The sequence below is a fragment of the Mastacembelus armatus genome, chromosome 22, assembly GCF_900324485.2.
Source record: "Mastacembelus armatus chromosome 22, fMasArm1.2, whole genome shotgun sequence".
NCBI lineage: Eukaryota > Metazoa > Chordata > Actinopteri > Synbranchiformes > Mastacembelidae > Mastacembelus > Mastacembelus armatus.
This window is the reverse complement of record NC_046654.1, coordinates 768,546-786,947: the sequence shown is the minus strand read 5'-3', so window position 1 is coordinate 786,947 and position 18,402 is coordinate 768,546. Positions and strand designations below refer to the sequence as shown.

Genomic DNA, 18,402 nt, shown 5'->3' with positions numbered 1-18,402 from the left:
CCAGGGCGTACACACACACACACACACACACACACACACAGAAACATACTCAAAGTTGTGTAAGTGCAAACGAAAATTGAAGCTCAAACTGGTCATGAGTCTGCAGTGTGTTGTGTTTCGCAGACTTCATCGTCACAGTCGTTTACATAAAGGAAGCACACACACACACACACACTCTCACACACACACACACACACACACACACACACACACACACACACACACACACACACACCTTTGGGATTTAAATAAAAAACACAAACAGCTTGTTTATGTTCACGTACAGACAGAAACACACAGATCTGAATGGACTCTCCTTTTGTGGCTGCACTGTAGTTTCACTCATTTATTTTGGATGTGTCGGGCACTAATTGGTTATTCATATAATAGCTGCTGCTGTTCAGATGTGTGTGTGTGTCCAGTGGTGTGTGTGATGAGCTTCGTATTAATTGGCCGTTACATGTTTTTCTTTAGCTGCTGTGAGTTCAGCTCAGTTGAGATTTGCGGTTTTGGTTCAGTTGCAAAGAAAATGAAGGTCAGACTGAATTATTTACTGATCTCACACAAAACAGCTCAATTTCACATTAACGCAAAAAGAAATTTAGATGAGATGAAATACCATGTTTTTAAAAATATTTTTCTCTTTTTCAATAGTAACTGAAAAGTTGAATCACTGACTTGTTAAATTTTCACCGTATTCCTAGAATTTTTTCCAGAATTTTGTATAAACAGATTTATTTTTAATAAGTTTGACTGTTTTACTGTTACAAATAATAATAATGAAATTATATGGTCAGCAGGGGGCGCCGTGCTGCTGCTTACTGACTGGTTCTAATGTCTGTGGAGGATGAATCCATTAGGATGAATGAGTGAATAAGGTGGTGTCAGCAGGGGGCGCCATGCTGCTGCTTACTGACTGGTTCTAATGCCTGTGGAGGATGAATCCATTAGGATAAATGAGTGAATAAGGTGGTGTCAGCAGGGGGCGCTGTGCTGCTGCTTACTGACTGGTTCTAATGCCTGTGGAGGATGAATCCATTAGGATAAATGAGTGAATAAGGTGGTGTCAGCAGGGGGCGCCGTGCTGATGCTTACTGACTGGTTCTAATGCCTGTGGAGGATGAATCCATTAGGATAAATGAGTGAATAAGGTGGTGTCAGCAGGGGGCGCCGTGCTGCTGCTTACTGACTGGTTCTAATGCCTGTGGAGGATGAATCCATTAGGATAAATGAGTGAATAAGGTGGTGTCAGCAGGGGGCGCTGTGCTGCTGCTTACTGACTGGTTCTAATGCCTGTGGAGGATGAATCCATTAGACGGGCCGAGTGTCAGGGAATCGCCCCATAAATCCAGCGGTGTCTGACTGAAAGGTGACTGCTGCCAATATGACTCATTCAACCTTTCACTCTGTCACTTCTTCCCCCTCTTCTGTCCTTCCTGTCCTTTTTTCTTTCTCTCCATCATCTTCTTCCTCTCTCCTTTTCATGTCTTACATTTTTCCTGCTGCTCTCTTCCTCTTCCTCTTTCCTCTCTCCTCTCCTGTTTTGCCTCCTCCCTCTTCTTCCTTTCCTCCTTCACTTCTTTCTCTCTGCCTTAAATTTCTTCTCATCATTTCTTCGTCTTCATCCCTCTGTGCTGCTGAGGATGATGAAGTGGAGGCAGCAGATGCAGCTGCTGTCGCTGCAGCAGAGACAAACGCAACAATTAGGAAATGATGAAGAGAGAGAAGGACAAAGTGGAAGACGGTGGCAAATCCATCCATTTATTCCCAAAGAAAAAACACTGTGGGGGCAAATTAAACCTGTTGCAAATTACTAGGTGCCCAAAATATTACGTCACTGCATCTTCTTTACTTTAGAGGGGAATTTTTGTAAATGAGATCACATGAACTTGATATTCTCTCCTCTTTTGTTTTGTTTCCCTGAATGTGAACGCGTTCAAATACACAACACATGAGACACAATGAGACACAATGAGACACAACATGAGACACGAGACACAATGAGACACAATGAGACACAACGAGACACAACATGAGACACGAGACACAACATGAGACATGAGACAATGAGACACATGAGACACAACGAGACACAATGAGACAATGAGACAACGAGACACAACATGAGACAACGAGACACAATGAGACACAATGAGACACAATGAGACAATGAGACACAACATGAGACAACGAGACACAATGAGACACAACGAGACACAATGAGACAATGAGACACAACATGAGACAACGAGACACAATGAGACACAACGAGACACAATGAGACAATGAGACACAACATGAGACAACGAGACACAATGAGACACAACGAGACACAATGAGACAATGAGACACAACATGAGACAACGAGACACAATGAGACAATGAGACACAACATGAGACACAACATGAGACACAATGAGACACAACATGAGACACAACGAGACACAACATGAGACACAACGAGACAATGAGACACAACATGAGACACAACACATCCTTCTTGTTCTCTCCAAAACATTCTTAGATTTGCACCTGCTGGAACAATAACAACAATAATGATAACATGTCACTTTTCAAACCAAAGATACACAAAGTCAAATCAAAGCAGCAAACCTCATCCAGAGTAACAGTCACAGCAGATTCAGCTCAGTCCAGTCTCTGTGTTACTGATAACACTTAGAGTTGGACTTTCAGGATTTGTTTTTGAACAGCCCTGTTTGCAGACGGTCGTGGCCTGATGGTAGAAATACGTTTTGTGTGTCCCACTAGCGACAATGCTAAGCTAACAAGCTTTATTCCCCTTCATCCAAAACGTCTGATGAAACAAAACAGGGAGGGAGCCAGTGCAGAGCTAACACAGAGCTAAGCTCAGTGTCTGCCAATATTTTACATTTTTACCTTTTTACAGTTTGTCTCAAAGCTTCCAGGAATCCTGATGCTAAACTTTGCAGAATCCAGACTGATGCTGACAAACACATTTAACTTTGATTAGCAATTAGAGACTTTCTTTACTGAAATGTTGAACTGCACAGCGTAGATATCAGCATGTTTGCCCATGTTTAGATTTGTATGTATTCACTCAATTCCTCTCCTTTTTATTGTAGAATTATGAGGCCTTAGAATAATAAATTCCTTATAATTCAAATTTCCTCCAGTGACTAAATGTCAGAACGGCTCACTGTAACGCTCCCACGCGCTCCGTCAGTGCTGCGTGACAGAAAGTGAACCTGACACTTCAAAAGCTCTGTAACCGCCCCGGTATCGAACGCAGCCCCGCAGTGCCGCCACGTCGCTCCTTCCTCTCCGATTTGTCTGTTTTCTCACCTCCTCCCCCCCCCCCCCCCCCCCCCGAGAGAGATCCTGTTTTACAAAGCGTTTAGTTAACATTAGTGTTAGAACAAGACGGAAACAGGAGAGGAGGGGAGTGGGAGAAAAAAAAACGACAAATGACAAGAGAAAACAATCTGTGCGAGTGTTGTATCTGCTTCATCTGTCTGAGTCGGTAAAGGGCCTCTCTGCTCGCTGCATAATGAGGAACACCGCCTCAGGGGAAGGAAGCAGCACTCACTTCCTTCGCTTTCTTCTTCTCTGTTTAGATTTCATTTCCTAGAGAATCCCAGGAAGGGTCGGCCGAGAGCAAAGAGATGGGACGAGGAGGAGGAGGAGGAGGAAGGTTCATGCAGCTGATGAGGAGGAGCAGATGGAAAGATGATAAGAGAGATGGAGATAGAAGAGGAGAAAAAGACAGTTTTAAAAAATGAGGACAGAGAAAAGATGTTCCTGGAAAGTGAGGACATGTTTAGAAAAGTGTGAACATTTGGTGAGAAGACAATTTTAGAAAGAGGAGAAAGTTCTGTAAAGTGCAGGCATTTTGTGAAATGTAATACTTTTTGGTCTGGATCATATTTAGAGGCTCATTTTTAGGGTAAAGGCGTAAAATCAGGTTAAAGTTAGGAGCCAGGGAATTATGGGTATTACCTGAACAGGTACAGAGACGTTTGGATGAGTCTCTGTGACATCGTTCGGAGTTTGCTGTGTATAATGTGTGTGATTATCTGTTCGTGTGTGTGTTACTGTGCTTTAGTTAGTGTGCACAGCCTCAACTACCATATACCTGAGTGTGTGTCTGTGTGTGTGTGTGTGTGTGTGTGTGTGTGTGTGTGTGTGTGTGTGTGTGTCTACAAATGGTCCTGGAAACACTGCGAGCCTGACAGAGCTGTCAAACTGTCGGAGGCGGCGACCTGAGAATTCCAAACAATTTCTCCGTTAATGTTGAGAAACACGTTGATCCCCGCCGAGACTGAAACCCACCGAATATATAAATAATAAACACACACACACACACACACAGACACACACGCCTCTTAACAAAGCGGCTGACAGTAATGTGTGTGTTTGAGCAATCGGCCTCTGTACCAGCAGCATAAATATTTGATGTGATCCCGTGTCGAGGAGGAGGAGGAGGAGGAGGAAGGACAGGGGAGGAGGGAGGCCGAGGGATGAAAATGAGGGAAGATAATGTGGGAACGAAGAGGAGTGAGGAAGGGTTGGAGAAGAGGAAACAACAGAAAGGACAAGAGGAGAGAATGTAGGGAGGGAGAGCAGAAACACTGGCCGGTCTGCAGATAATCAGGGAACACATTTATACAAACGGTGCAGCCTGTTGTTTGTCTCTGTCAGAGCAGACTGACGGTCAGACTCATCACAGTATCTATCAGAACCTCACAGATACTCCAGTGTTACTTTTATACAGGCCTCTGTGTGTTCGCTTCACTCCTGCTCAGCTTAATGTTTAAAATCTGTGGAGGAGGAAGTCAGATGGTCAGGTGGAAGAGATGGAAGCTGATCTTTGGTAAAAGTGAAGAAAACAGACCATGAGCAGAAACTGTCAGTTCAGGGTCGTGTTGTTCTGGTTTGTACGACATGTCCAACCGACAAGAGTCCAGTGTTTGCAGTCTCAGTTCATCTCGAAGGTGGGAGGAGAATCCAGCCGTCACGCTGAGGAGGGAGATACGAAAAGCGTTTAAAGTGTCGTACACAGACACGGTTAGTGAAGAATAAAAACAGAGCTGGAGAGACACTGTGTCGTCCCCACACAGCTGCATCTAACAATGTGTCTCTGTTTCTGGAACTTCCTGTTGATGCGTTTGGTTGATTTTATGTAGATTTTGTGTTTTTAGAGAGACTTTAAAACCCAAACTGTCTCTGCCTAAACTGCAATAATCTGAAAAGCTGGACTTTCCACGTCTCCGTCCCCACCTGACATTTAATCTGCTGACTTTTTTAAAGAAATAACACAATAACCTTTGACAGAGCTGAGTCACTTCCTGTCAGCTGTTCTGTGACAAACTGTATGTGTGGTTTCTTTTTTCTGAACTGGCATCAAAAGACGCTGTGTCCTCTGAACACATTAGTTGTTGTACAAGATGCTTCTTACTGGAAAACAAAAGGAGACGCACACGTGTCCCATCACACAACAGAATTACAATGAAGTGTAGAACATGGAGGAAACAGCAGAAGAAAATGTCATCACGACAGTGATTCAGCCCAGCTCTCTCTCTCTGTGTCTTCAGTCTGCAGGAGTTTGAGGGCGAGTACCAGGAACTGTGGGATTGGCTGATGGACATGGACGCCATGGTGACGGACAGTCACCAGCTGATGATGTCAGAGGAGCAGAGACATCACCTCTTCAAGGTAAGACGACCTCTGCCGCCCGTTTGCCGCCACCAGAAATCTTTTCTTTGACACTTTGCACTTTGACGTCTTTGCCTCCGATGTGAAAATCAGATGAATCCAAATTTCTGCTTTACAAATTTGCAGACTGAGCTTAAATCTGAAGTTTTCAGTACCATGATTTTGGGGGGGGGGGGTCTTGGCAATGCTGCAGAACCTTTCCTCACAGCGCTGTGTCTTTTTAGTGGTAATTGTTCTAAAAACACTTCTGATCAACACTAGGTGAGGTTTGCTCCGGGAGCAGAAGATTTGATTTAGACAGATGCACATACAGACGTCTCAGCTGGTCAAACTAAAAACCTCTTACCTGCTTTGTATTGTAATAGTTTGGTGGCTGTGAGGAGCCGTTAACTCCACATTGGCCTCCAAGGCTGATTTTTATTATTTCACTTTCAACAGCCTGATCAGCTGCAGACGTCTCATCCAAGTCTATGGCTTTTTTTCTGCTGCTGTAGTTCATGCAGCCAACCATGTAGGAAGATGAAGTCCGTGTTCTTCATCACGGTTACAAAGCTCTGGTTGGTTGCCCACCGGTGAGCACAGGGTCAGACCCGTTTGTACCATTGAAAGTCTGGAAATGTGGGCTGTGATCCAGATGTTTGGATCCAGGTAACACGTTTTAAACAGCTCGGTGTTTCACAGTGTCTTTATTTTGGAAGACTAAAAGGTGAGACACATCAGTGTTGAAAATACTTTTCTTTAAGCCCCTTTGGTTTGATATCACACAAGGTTTTAGAGCCTGAAACACACCGATATCCCATCAGCCACCTCTGCCTCCGTCCTGGCTTCATAAAAAATATCTAAATATGGAGAACAGAGACTTGGTAAAGCAGATGATGTCTTCCCATCTTTCTGTCTGATCACACACACACACACACACACACACACACACTGTCTGCAACCTCACCAAGGAGAATGGGATTACACGGCGTAGCCTCCCTCATAACCATATCATAGAGCAGTGTGTGTGTGTGTGTGTGTGTGTGTGTGTGTGTGTGTGTGTGTGTGAGAGAGAGATGACCAGTGTAAGAGATTTCTGTGTGTGTTTGTGTAATGGCTTCACTGCAGCCAAATGAGTCAGACAAAAGAGCAGCATGTGTTATGATTAGAGATCTGAGTCATCCTCTCCTGTCCTTCACACACAGATGGAAGCACAGACGCTGACAGAGAGATCAGAAACAGCTACCGCTCGCTCTGAGACCATGTTTTAGCAAAAGGAAGTTCACGTTTTACCAGATTATTGTCTCTGATGCAAATGAACTCGTTAGGTAAATTTTCATTAGTCAAGCTCTGGAAAAAACCAATAATTTAACTTTAGTTACATCCAATGTCAAACAAGAAGTAACTTCCACTGCTGCGTTAGCAAAACGCAAACACGTCAGACACGTCACCAACCCGGTGGCAATAAAATCCTAAGACAGTAACACAATAATAAAAAGTTTGTGCCCAGGTTCTGTTTACCTGCGTGAGATGAGGAGCAAACCAGCACTAGGCTAAGCTTAATGCTACAGTGCTGTTAGCTCCAGAGTCATTAGGCCTCATCTTCCATGAATATCCGTAAAAGTGTGATCTGTGTTGATCCACAGATCTTTTCCTCTGCACACAGACCTCAGGCGTCTGCTGCGAAGCTTCAGCTGACCCTGGAAACACAGATACATGCATAAATCTTCACACACAGTAATATATCAACTGTCAGGCTGCTTACACACACGCTGGTCTTAGGGATTGAACTGCTGACATCTCTGTCTTTGCTTACCCACAATGCACTGCTGCAAAGCAACACACCCGACTTTGTGTTGTTTTTGACTCTTTCCCTCCGTGTCTTCTCTGTCTCTTCAAACTTTTCGTTTTTTTTTTTTGCGTGTGTGTGCAGATATAATTTATTTAGCGACCGAAGAGACTCACCTGGCCTGCGAATTATTGATAAGTGTAAAGATGAACCTAATTTCTCCATAGGAGTTGCACTTAAATATTCATCTCTGTATGAATATTCATGACGGCGATGATGCATGCATGAATTTTAGATGACTCTGGAATCGCTGGGCATTCTTCTTCTCTTTTTCTTTTTTCTCTCTTTTTTTTTTTTTGATGTGTCAACTCTCCTGTTAAAATATTGATGTGGAGCTCAACAGCATCTCCTCACGCGGGCCAAGGTCGCTTTCTTATACTGTTTCTCTCCCTCTACAGGGCTACAGGGCTGTATACTGTAAGCTGCTCATATGTGACTCTTTTTATCTGACATTTCTCTCAGTTTGTACTTCAGTCTGTTTCTCTGTTTTAAACCACAAGTGCCCGGATTCTTTACTCAAGCAAAAGACACTATAGATACTAGACTACGCTATAGAAAACACTTGTTAATTCCCAGGATATTATCTGTGTGTTCACTGGTTTGTTTTTCACTCACTGTATTTTTTTTTTTGACAGTGTCAGCTTCAAACTGTGGCGTGTTGATATTTTTGGTCTGACAACATTTTGAGACGTCAGCTTTGGTTCGCTGTTGAGCATTCACGCTGTTTTCACATTTAATAACTTATTAATAAAAGTATATCGACAAAATGATTCTAGAAATATTTAGTAGTAGCAATGCTACAAAAACTTAATGAGGATCATCTTGTCCAGTTTCTTCTACTGGCGCCATCAGCTACTGTGATTTTTAAAAACAGCGTTCGACCGATTGGCGTACCCCTACGTCACTCACGGTCGCAGTTGTGTTCCTAAAGTACCAACACTGGGTCCAAGAGCTATGATCATCTTCAGCTGCTGCAGTGCAGCAATATACTGGGAATTCACAAGTGTTTTCTATAGCGCACCAAAAGCTGGAACTTCTCTCAGGACCATGGAACGTTTGTCCACCTCAAAAATGCTTTTTTGTTACTTAGGTTGTTTTCACATCTGAGGTTTGGTTTGTTTGGTTTGGTAGGAAAGAGCCTTTGCTGACTTGTAAACATGAAGCCACTTGACTGTTTCCTGTCACAGAGATGCACTGAGGCCCGTGGCATCCTGGGAGGATGAGGCGTCGTCACAGTTTAGAGTCTCTAATGAGACTGATAAAGCCGTCGCAACCCAGGGTCATTGTATCATCTCACAGCATCTTTTTCAGTGAATGCAACTGATGCAAAACATCAACATGCGTTTGGTTCTTTGGCTGTAAAGCTGATTAAATTGTTTTGCTTCATTACTTTATATCTTGCATTTAAATCCTGAGCTTCACCTGCACAATCTTGTACTTTTCTACTTCCAAAATGAGCGAACGCTCAGAGCCACAGAAAATGGCCTTAAAAAACACTTTAATGTTCCTGGGCCTCAGCTCTGACCTACACTCTGCAGATTGTATTAGTTTACCTTAAAAGTTTCATAAACAGACCTCAGATGTTGTTATTAGAAGACACAGGTCTGCAGGGACACATGCATGCTGGGAGATTTCACCATAGCGGCCTGTGTGTGTTTGTGTTTGTGTGTTCTGCAGAAAAGCTCCTGTTTTTTCAGCGTTTTTTAAAGAACCTCGCTGTGCTTCCCTGAAATGCTGGGGGGACTCGACCCTGTAACCATAGCAACGCCAGGGCCCAACAAAAGTTGTTCTTTTTGGAGGTGTGTGTGTCTGTGTGTGGCGTGCAACTGAGAAAAGAGCGAGAAGGGTGAGGGTGCATGTGTGCGTCTTTGTGTGTGTGTGTGTGTGTGTGTGTGTGTGTGTGTGTGTGTGTGTCCTCCGGAAGAGGAAAGCTGGGCCGACAGTTGTTTCTGCGGGCCGGCTTGGCAGGCCCAGGCTCTACTGTTCATTGTAATGTTCGATGGAGGCACTTACCAACCTTGGAAAGGAGGGAGGGAGGAGGAGAGGAGTGTTTGTGTGTTTTGACACACGTGTGTGTGTGTGTGTGTGTGTGTGTGTGTGTGTGCCATATATTTACCTTCATGATATTTATTAAGGTTATTAAATTAAACCAGTCTAAGGTTCGACTGTGGTTGTGTCGCTAAACCGCTGATAAAGGACGACGACGTGTCCTGACACGTGTCCAGGACTACAGCAGTGACCGACCCGTTTGGTGACACATGTTCTAATCTGACAACGTGTTTCATTTGTACTTGGAGTTTGGCTCATGTCCCATCCACTGACATGGACGGGGCAAGTGTTTGTCACCTACCAACCAGCCACCAGGGGGCAACTGACCGACAGTGGCTTCACTTCTGGGAGCCGTCACGTCGGCCATCTTTGTTTACAGTCTCCAAAAAAACTAAAACACATCCAGAAAAAAGCTTTTTACAATTGATAAGTGATAAAATTTATATTAGTTTTTAACTGATAGATGCTAAAGTCAGCATTATAAAGTTGACATGAGTTGCATTATGGGAGTTGTAGGATTGACTAAACCATCGCTTGCTAGTATGTCATGTTTCTATGTGGAGTTTCCTTTGTTTTCTGTGCAGTGGTTGTTTATTGGGCACTAAATGCTGCAGGCGTCCTGAAAACACTGACACAGGACTGAAGCTGTGGAGTCACTGTAGATATGATTTAATGCATCACTGAAAAACATTCGATGACGGCCCAGTCAGTGAAAGCAGCTACTTCCTGTTGAATTAAGGTTTTCTGTTCTCGTCTCTCCTGTTGTTTATCTCCGACTATGTTACCCGTGTTTGCGTTTCATCTTCCGTGTGCATCCTTTTGAATGTGTGCGCTCCGATCTTTCTCCCTTTCTTCGGTGCGTGTGTGTCATCTGATTGTGAGTATCCAGATGGCGGGTGTACCTTGTTTAGTGTGAGTGTGCGTTTGTTGAGGGCCCACGGGGAGATGAAACGAGCCTCAGACCTTGTAGCTGCTGTCAACCTATCACACATCAAGGCCCCTGTAGTTCAGCCAATAGATGATTAAGGTTCTGGCCTCGAGTCCCACAGGAGGTGGGGCATTTCACTGATCGGGGTAATATTTTGATTGAGGTGCAGTAATAAACACTCACAGCTATTAACAATGAGACATTAAAGCGTGGACATAATATGCAAGCACACACACACACACACACACACATTTGATGTCTGTTTATCATATAGAAACACATTTGGTATCGGTGAAAGTTTAAATTACAAATAAAAAAACAGCCGGAGGTAGAAGTGCAAGGAAAATAATAGAAAGCAGTAGAATTAAAGATGCTGTGATCGGTCAGACGGTTCAGAATAAATGTGGGAACAGTTTTTCATAAACGAGAACTTAATCCTCATGCAGTTATCCCAGGTATGCACACAGGCTGAGCTATTCTAAATAAATAAGAGCCCTCTCATGCCCCGACTGGTTGTTTTACAGGCTTTAGTGGCAGAAGGTAAAATCAGTCACGCCTCTGCCTGCACCTGTCACACACCTGACTCTGGGCTCATGGTAGGAAGTGCAGAGAGTGTAATTCACTTTAGGTGCGTGTGACATTGTAAAAGATGCAAGGTGAGCGTCATCACACTGAGACAAACGGCACCAGGCGATGCACGTGAAAGTTTTTCAATCAGCCGCGTCGTTCTGAACACATTCTGTCAGAGTGGGGGTTTATCAGGCAGCAGGATGACTGGGTCACAGACTGCAGGACTTGTTGGGCGTTCCCGCCCAGAGACAGACTCACTGGTGACGAGGTCGACCTGCTGTAGATTGGCTAGATGTTGTGTAAATAACTGTAGTGTGCACACAAACCATAATGTGGTGTGTGTGTGTGTGTGTGTGTGTTTGGTGTCTGGTCATTTATCAGGATTTGACACACTGGCAGCTTATAAACCAGCTGGGCGGGGACGTGGTGACGTCACCTGCTGGTAAAAGCAGCTTTGACCATCATGTTCTCGTTGTTCGTTCTCTGAGCGACAGGAAGCGTCAGACGTGGAGCAGCGGAGGGGAACTTGACGCTCAGCTTCTAGGGGACGAATCCAAAATTGTATTCAAGGTTTCACTGGAAAATATTTCATTGCATTAAGTCATCACAGATGCTTTCCTCTCTCTCTGTCTCACTCACTCAGCCTGTGGCGACTTCCAGTGGAGTCCAACTAATTACAGTGGCTATCAGGAGTGTGTGTGTGTGTGTGTGTGTGTGTGTGTGCATCCCTGCCGCTAAATTCTCATTTCAAATAGCCCATGGTGCTCTGATGGAACACTGGGATGCAGACACAAACACACACACACACACACACACACCTGCTCATTAACTGGAGTCCAAAACCAATCAGTGTGGGTGCGACAGAGGAGCTCTGTCTGAGGCCACACACACACACACACACAGAGTGTGTTTCGCTGGTTGTCTGGTTATCTCTGGTCCAAACCAGGAGAGACACTGAGCTGATTAACACTCACACAGAAAGAAAACTACAGATTTATTCATCCAGATAAAAGCAGTTTAACCCTTTGAGTCCCAACACACAGCACATACTGTTCGTCATGTAGCGATTCTGACATGAGCCTGTGAGCCTGTACTGCTCACACTACATACACACAACATACTGGCATGTAAAGACAACACTGGTTACAGAGCCCCGTTCTTCTAGTTGGTCCGCTGCTTTTATTGAATCTTGTGCCCAAATGTAAAAGTTAAACAGAACACAGTGAATAAATCATGTTTCCTCCCGATATCAGGTTCAGGTGAGACGTGGACACTTGTCGTCAGGATGTTTCAGGATTGATTTAGGAATTTCATTTATTATTTTTAAGCCAGGGCAGAGCTGAGTCTGAGCCACAGCAGACTTTTTAGCTCTGAGGTCCACAGATGCTGCGTTTCTGGTTTTGCACTTTGAGCATCTTGACTTTGAAACAGCCTCCCTGAAATAATCAGGTTGCCAGAAGCTGCTGCATCTTGTAAAAACCTGATTTTTATAAACTGGCTTTCTTGTGATTATTATTTTTTTTAATTTCTAGGGACAAGGCTGGTAAACAAAGATCAAAATAATAAATGATTATGAAATAAACCTGGTAACAGCCTGATCCACCAGAAGACGGACACGGGGACTCAAAGTCTTTGAAGCCCCCAGGATAAGAGGAGCATGTTTTTCACTGTAGTCAGTAAAAACATATTAGACATAACTAACTTGGGAAACTGTTTGAATACAAGGACTGATGAGTCTGTGTGTGTAGAAACATGACTGATAGAAACACACAGAGGAAATAAAATACAGTAGATTCTCAGCCACAGTGTGTTGATCCTGAGGGCACATCATTTGCTGTTATATTCCTCATTCCTTGTTAATTGTGAGGTATGTTTGGTTCGTACAAGGACAGAGCTCTTAGAGTCTGTGAACATCGGTTATGGGGAAAAGTAAAACAAATACTAAAGCCTGGGACACACAAACCTGTTGGTTGGTCGTTAGTTTTTGTGGTGTGTCCTGCACCATCAGCAGCTTTTTGGATATTTCAGTGTTTGGATCTGTTGGTGAGACAGAGCGCGCTCTGATTGGCTCAGTGGGTCAGTGTAGTCTCCATGATTTCACCTGTTTAAAGTGGCTTCACCTTAATTTTCCTTCCTCAACCAAAGACCAAGTCCTGCCAACAGCAGCTTCATGTTCTGGACTAGAAGCAGCTAGAAACCGTCTGTGGTGTGAAAATGGTCACAAACGCTGCTTTGGTTACTCTTTGTATATCTGCAGTATAGGTCTTCCACTGTCCCTTTTTCAATGACCAATACAGACTACTGCCCCCTGCTGGTGTGGAGAGGTGTTTCCTCTCACAGGTATAAAACGTTCCTGCTTGTTGGCCGTCGGCCGGAGTCTGTGTGGTGCGTTCAATGACAAACGCAACGTTCAGAGACACAACAGTCGGCCTTAGCTGCTGGTTCATTGCTGGTAATTTGATGTGTCTCTGCACTAAAATTCAAACTGTAGGAAAGTTGGTGTCTTACCAGATCAGCAGCTGAAACAAATCATTATATTTTAATGGGATGTCATGTATGTGCTCATTGTTTCACAGTTCAACCAAAGACGAGCACATCTTCAGTATGACTGAATGGAGATAATGAAACGAGCATGTTTGGATTTGGGTTTCCGATCACTGCTGGTAGCTGCTGATGTTTCAGTCTAACGCTATTTAAATTTAAAGGAAGGAGGATGGAGAGACAACAGAGAGGAAAGACGAAAGGAAAAGACAGAAAAAGAAGCATAAATGAAATGAAATGAAGGAAATAATTTGTTCTACCTGCAGAAAACCTGCAGTGATTTCAAACACACCTCACCCCCTCACTCTGAGAGGAGAATGAATGAAGATGAATGTTAAACCTGAGAGAGAGGGGGAGAGGGGGAGAGATGGGGGAGGCAGAGGGAGAGAATCTTTAATTAGAGACAGATGACTTTGCCACGCCTCAGAAGGCTGGAATTACACTGCAGGCTATGAGGCGAGGCTAATTTCACATGTAATTGTTGCTGCAATCCTCGCTGTGCTGCTAACGCTCCCAACATCCCTCCATCCAGAGAGAGAGGAAGAATAAGACGAGAGGGAAGAGGAGGAGGAGAGGAACAGGGAGGAAAAACGAATAAATTATTGGAAGGAAGAAAGAGAGTAATTTGGTGTTGGAAACACCTTCAGCTTTTTACTGTCATAGGGAAGAAGGTGAGGAAAAGAAAAGAGGGAACAAAAACTGAACAAAAGAAAAATGGAGTGCAGGTTGAAACTGGAGGAAAAATGAAAAGGAAGGAAAGGAGGGAGAAAGAAAGGAAGAGTAAATGAAGGAGAGTGAAGCAGACGAGAGATGGATGATCAGAGAATAGAAGGAAAGAAAGATGAAATCAGGTGAAAAAGTAGGAGTCAAGAGAAAAGAAATTAAAGAAGAAATAAAACAAAAGAAATAGATCAGAATTAAAAATAGCAACGAAAATCAGGGGAAATGAAAATGTCAGGAAATAAAGGAAATGTTTGATATACTGTGTGTCTCAAAGGAAAGTGCAGAAACAAGGAAGAGTGAAGGATAAATTGAGTAAAAAGATAAACAGGAACATCTGACCTGTGCACCTTTAGAGAGAGAGAAGAAGAATCTGGCAGAAAGACTGAGAGGAGGATAAAGAACGAAGGAGAGGAGCAAAATCTTCCTTCAACCATTAAAAAAACACTTTGAAACAGCAAAAATCTCTCCTTATCCTACAAAAGAAACTTCCTGCAGCTCAGGAAAATCTCTCCCTCACACACACACACACACACACACACACACACACACACACACACTCCTGTCTGTCTTTGTAGGCTCATATTCCTTTTCTTCTCTCCAGAGACCTGCAGATCAGCCGCTGCCTCGCTCAGTCTGCTGTGTGTCTGCCAGGATGTGTTGAGTCAAACACTTCCTGGGTCAGACGTCCTCATGTTGCATTTTGTCGTTTGTCGCTGCTTGTTTTACGAGCAGAGAGCTGAAGTCTGCTGGGACTGTGTGTGTGTGTGTGTGTGTGTGTGTGTGTGTCTCTCCATACATTTCCTATATTTTCACTCTGGCACTTGTTGAGCTAGTGGAGCTCTGCATGTCTGTGTGTTTGCAGAGACTTTACGTCAACTTTACATTTCAACATCACATTTTTGTCTTTCTGACTTGTGCGCTCCTGGAACAGGCTCTAAGGTCTAAGATCTCCTGTCCTTAGCCAAAGGAAACTGGTGGGTTTGGTAACACTGAAGCTTTGTCCCTGACACAGATTCACTGTATGTGCTGCTGCTGTTTAGAAACACAGGGCTGAGCAGGTTTTCTTCCACCTGAATATTTGAGGGGAAACAGACGCCTGTAGGTGGGACTGATGAGCTGGAAGACACAATGAAGCCACAGCATGAAGCCTAATGGTTCCAGGTTTATACCAATATCACAGGAAACCATGAGTTCACAACCAGCTGTCAGTCAAATGATCCGACTGCAGCCACCATGTTGATCCTAGGATGTGACCGATGCTTCCCACTGACTGAAAACAGCCAGACGGGAAGAATCTGCAGCACAGAACAAATAGAATAGTCTTTATTGTGATTGCACATTGTGCAACAAAATGAAACGCAATCCTTATTTGTGCTAAAAGTTAAAAACAGCTCTAAAACTATGACACAGCTAAGAAAACAATACCTTCATATCTACACTTGCACGTGAAACATATACTGATTATTGCCTCTGCTCAAATCAGTTCTTAGCAGCATTTAGTGCAGTTAAAACAGTTTGTCCGAGCTTTAACAGACCTGTGGCTGGATGAGGCCTGACAAGTAGTGTCCTGGGTAGGAGGGTCCTTGAGGACACTATGGGCCTTTCTGAGATCTTGCAGGGAGGGTAGAGGGCAGCCGATGATCTTCTGACCATACTGATAATCCTCTGGACACATTTCCTCTCTGGCAAACCACACAGAATTAAACTCTTTCTGTTGGGCAAACAAAAAGACAGCTTACCTATGGAGTGAGAGTCCTCAGGTAGGACCGTCTCTCCTGTGCCTTCTTAACCATCGCTGTGGTGTTAGCCCCCCTGGGTCAGGTCCTCCACTATCTGAGACCCCGTTTGTGTCGGGGTGTAATGATTGTTTCATTTCTGTCTTAAACTGGAGCAAATGATCAAGACATGCACAAGTCGAGGTGCATCGGTTTTTCCAGTTTCCGATCTGACGCATTCTGCCCCAGACGCAATTAAACAGTAAGCATCAAATAAAAGAGGAGGCGTAAAAATAGCTCAGGTGGGATTTTTACAAACCAGCAGGATGGAAGAGGAAATGTAAATTAACCTTTAATCTAGAGGAATGTAAGAGAATCAGACCTGTGGGGATATTTACCACAGCTTTATTGCACATTTCTAGGTGCTAAACAGTCAAATTACATTTGAAAAGTGAAACACAAATTAGAAGATACATTTCAAAATTACATTAGGAAAGCTGTCAGCTCAGCAGAGCAGAGCAGCAGAGCAGCAACCCGTGCTTCCTCACGACTTTGCCTTTCTGTCACTTCTGTAGTTGCGATACCTGCTCAGCTGAAAATCGTTGGTGGTGCAAAACTCTGCGTCAGGCTCAGTGAAAATCCCGGATACAGTGAGAGCAGCAGCACAATTACCTGACAGCAATAATCACTTTCATCACAATGAGGGTTTTTAGCTTTCACTTTCTTCCTCCTCCTGGTTTTCTTCTTCTTTGCTTTTGGTCGACCTTGTTGAGTGGCCTCAGCTTCGTAACAAAAACTGGACCTTGAACAGGTTGTGAGCTTTTTCTTTTTGTTTGTGAGTGAACACACACACACACAGACACACACACAGACACACACATTTGGATAGTGAAGTACATTCTCGTGTTGTCATACATGTGTTTTGTGCATTTACATGCTTAAGCACTTGCAAAACAGGAAGTGTGTGTGTGTCATATCCTTGTCCTCACTGCTGTGTGTGTGTGTCTGTCTGTCTGTCTGTCTGTCTGTGTGTGTGTGTGTGTGTGTCTGTCTGTCTGTCTGTCTGTCTGTCTGTCTGTGTGTGTGTGTGTGTGTGTGTGTGTGTGTATCTGTGTGTGTGTGTGTGTGTCTGTGTGTGTGTGTGTGTGTGTTCATGCGTATCTCTGCACTTTCTCAAATGTCCTTATGAGTGTTTCAGTGTTTGTGTTTCACATTTTCAGACCTCTGTGTTTCTTTGTGTGTTCACTGTCTCTCTCATCTGTGTGTGTGTGTGTGTGTGTGGATTATGTGTCCTGTGGGAGGCTGTTTCCTGTGCGTTTGTTCTGTCAGTCTTGATAAAGTCGGGGATATATCTGCTTTAGAACAAAGAGACACGACTCAGCAGCATCTTGCCACCTTTCGCTCTCTCTCTCCATCTCTCTCTCCTTCTGTATCTCTTCTCTCCTGAGACTCCCTCAGCTTCCCAGGAACGCTGTCTGTCTGAAACCTGATGCTAACACACACAGAAATGAGCAGGAATCTCATGCAGAAATAAAAGTAGTTTGACGTTGAGCATGGAGCCAATGTCAGGCCAAGGTTGGCTGTAAACATGTTTGAAGAGTTTCCGTCCAAAACAACGAGAAAAGACGAAAAACCATCAGCAGCAACGCAGCCCGAACCGATCAGACAGTTGTTTGAAAAGTTTTCTACCAAACAAGACAACAGTTGTTTTTTCTGGCAAATCTTGGAGATAAATGATTTTCATACATCAGTGCAGGGTCACATGATCATTGCTCTCACAGTAAAACTGTGTTGGCTTTGTCTTTGGCATATTCTTGAGATTTTAAGTGATTTTTGTTTTTACTTTTATATTTAATTCAGTCCTGATTTCATTTTTCCTTTTGTTTGTCACTTCAAGTTAAAAGTTAACAAATCTGTAGTGTGATCAATAATCCATATTGGTTGGTGGTTGTGATTGATAACTCTGCCTCAGTGTGAATTTCCACATTGACGTCACCGTCAGCTCAGCCACATATTTAATGGGGAAGAATTAATCAGCAATAAACCACGTGATTAATTATCAGTCACCAGGAGGAATAAAGGGAACTGCTCTTTGGTGGCAGTTTGTCTGAAAATACTCAGACTGCAGCTCACAGAGGAACACACACACACACACACACACACACACATATACACACACACTCACACTCAAAACACACACGCGATGCAGTTTTTGTTTTACCTGCAAACAGATTTTATTTCCACTGACGGTTTGTTTAAGTGTGTGTCGTGAGAATAATGTTTAATGCACCTCAAGGGGAAAACACCAGCCTCCTCTTAAATGTGTGTGTGTGGGAGTGAGCTCTGGTATGCAA

The 18,402-nt window shown here is 43.7% G+C and overlaps 1 protein-coding gene across 1 annotated transcript in view; it reads left to right on the top strand.

The window, feature by feature from the left end:
- Nucleotides 1-18,402, top strand: part of akap6 (A kinase (PRKA) anchor protein 6) — a 133,732-nt gene that overhangs the window by 64,306 nt on the left and 51,024 nt on the right. The window contains exon 16 of the mRNA XM_026305238.1: nt 5,574-5,694. Coding sequence (XP_026161023.1) covers nt 5,574-5,694 — 121 coding nt within the window. The remainder of the gene's footprint in view (nt 1-5,573; nt 5,695-18,402) is intronic.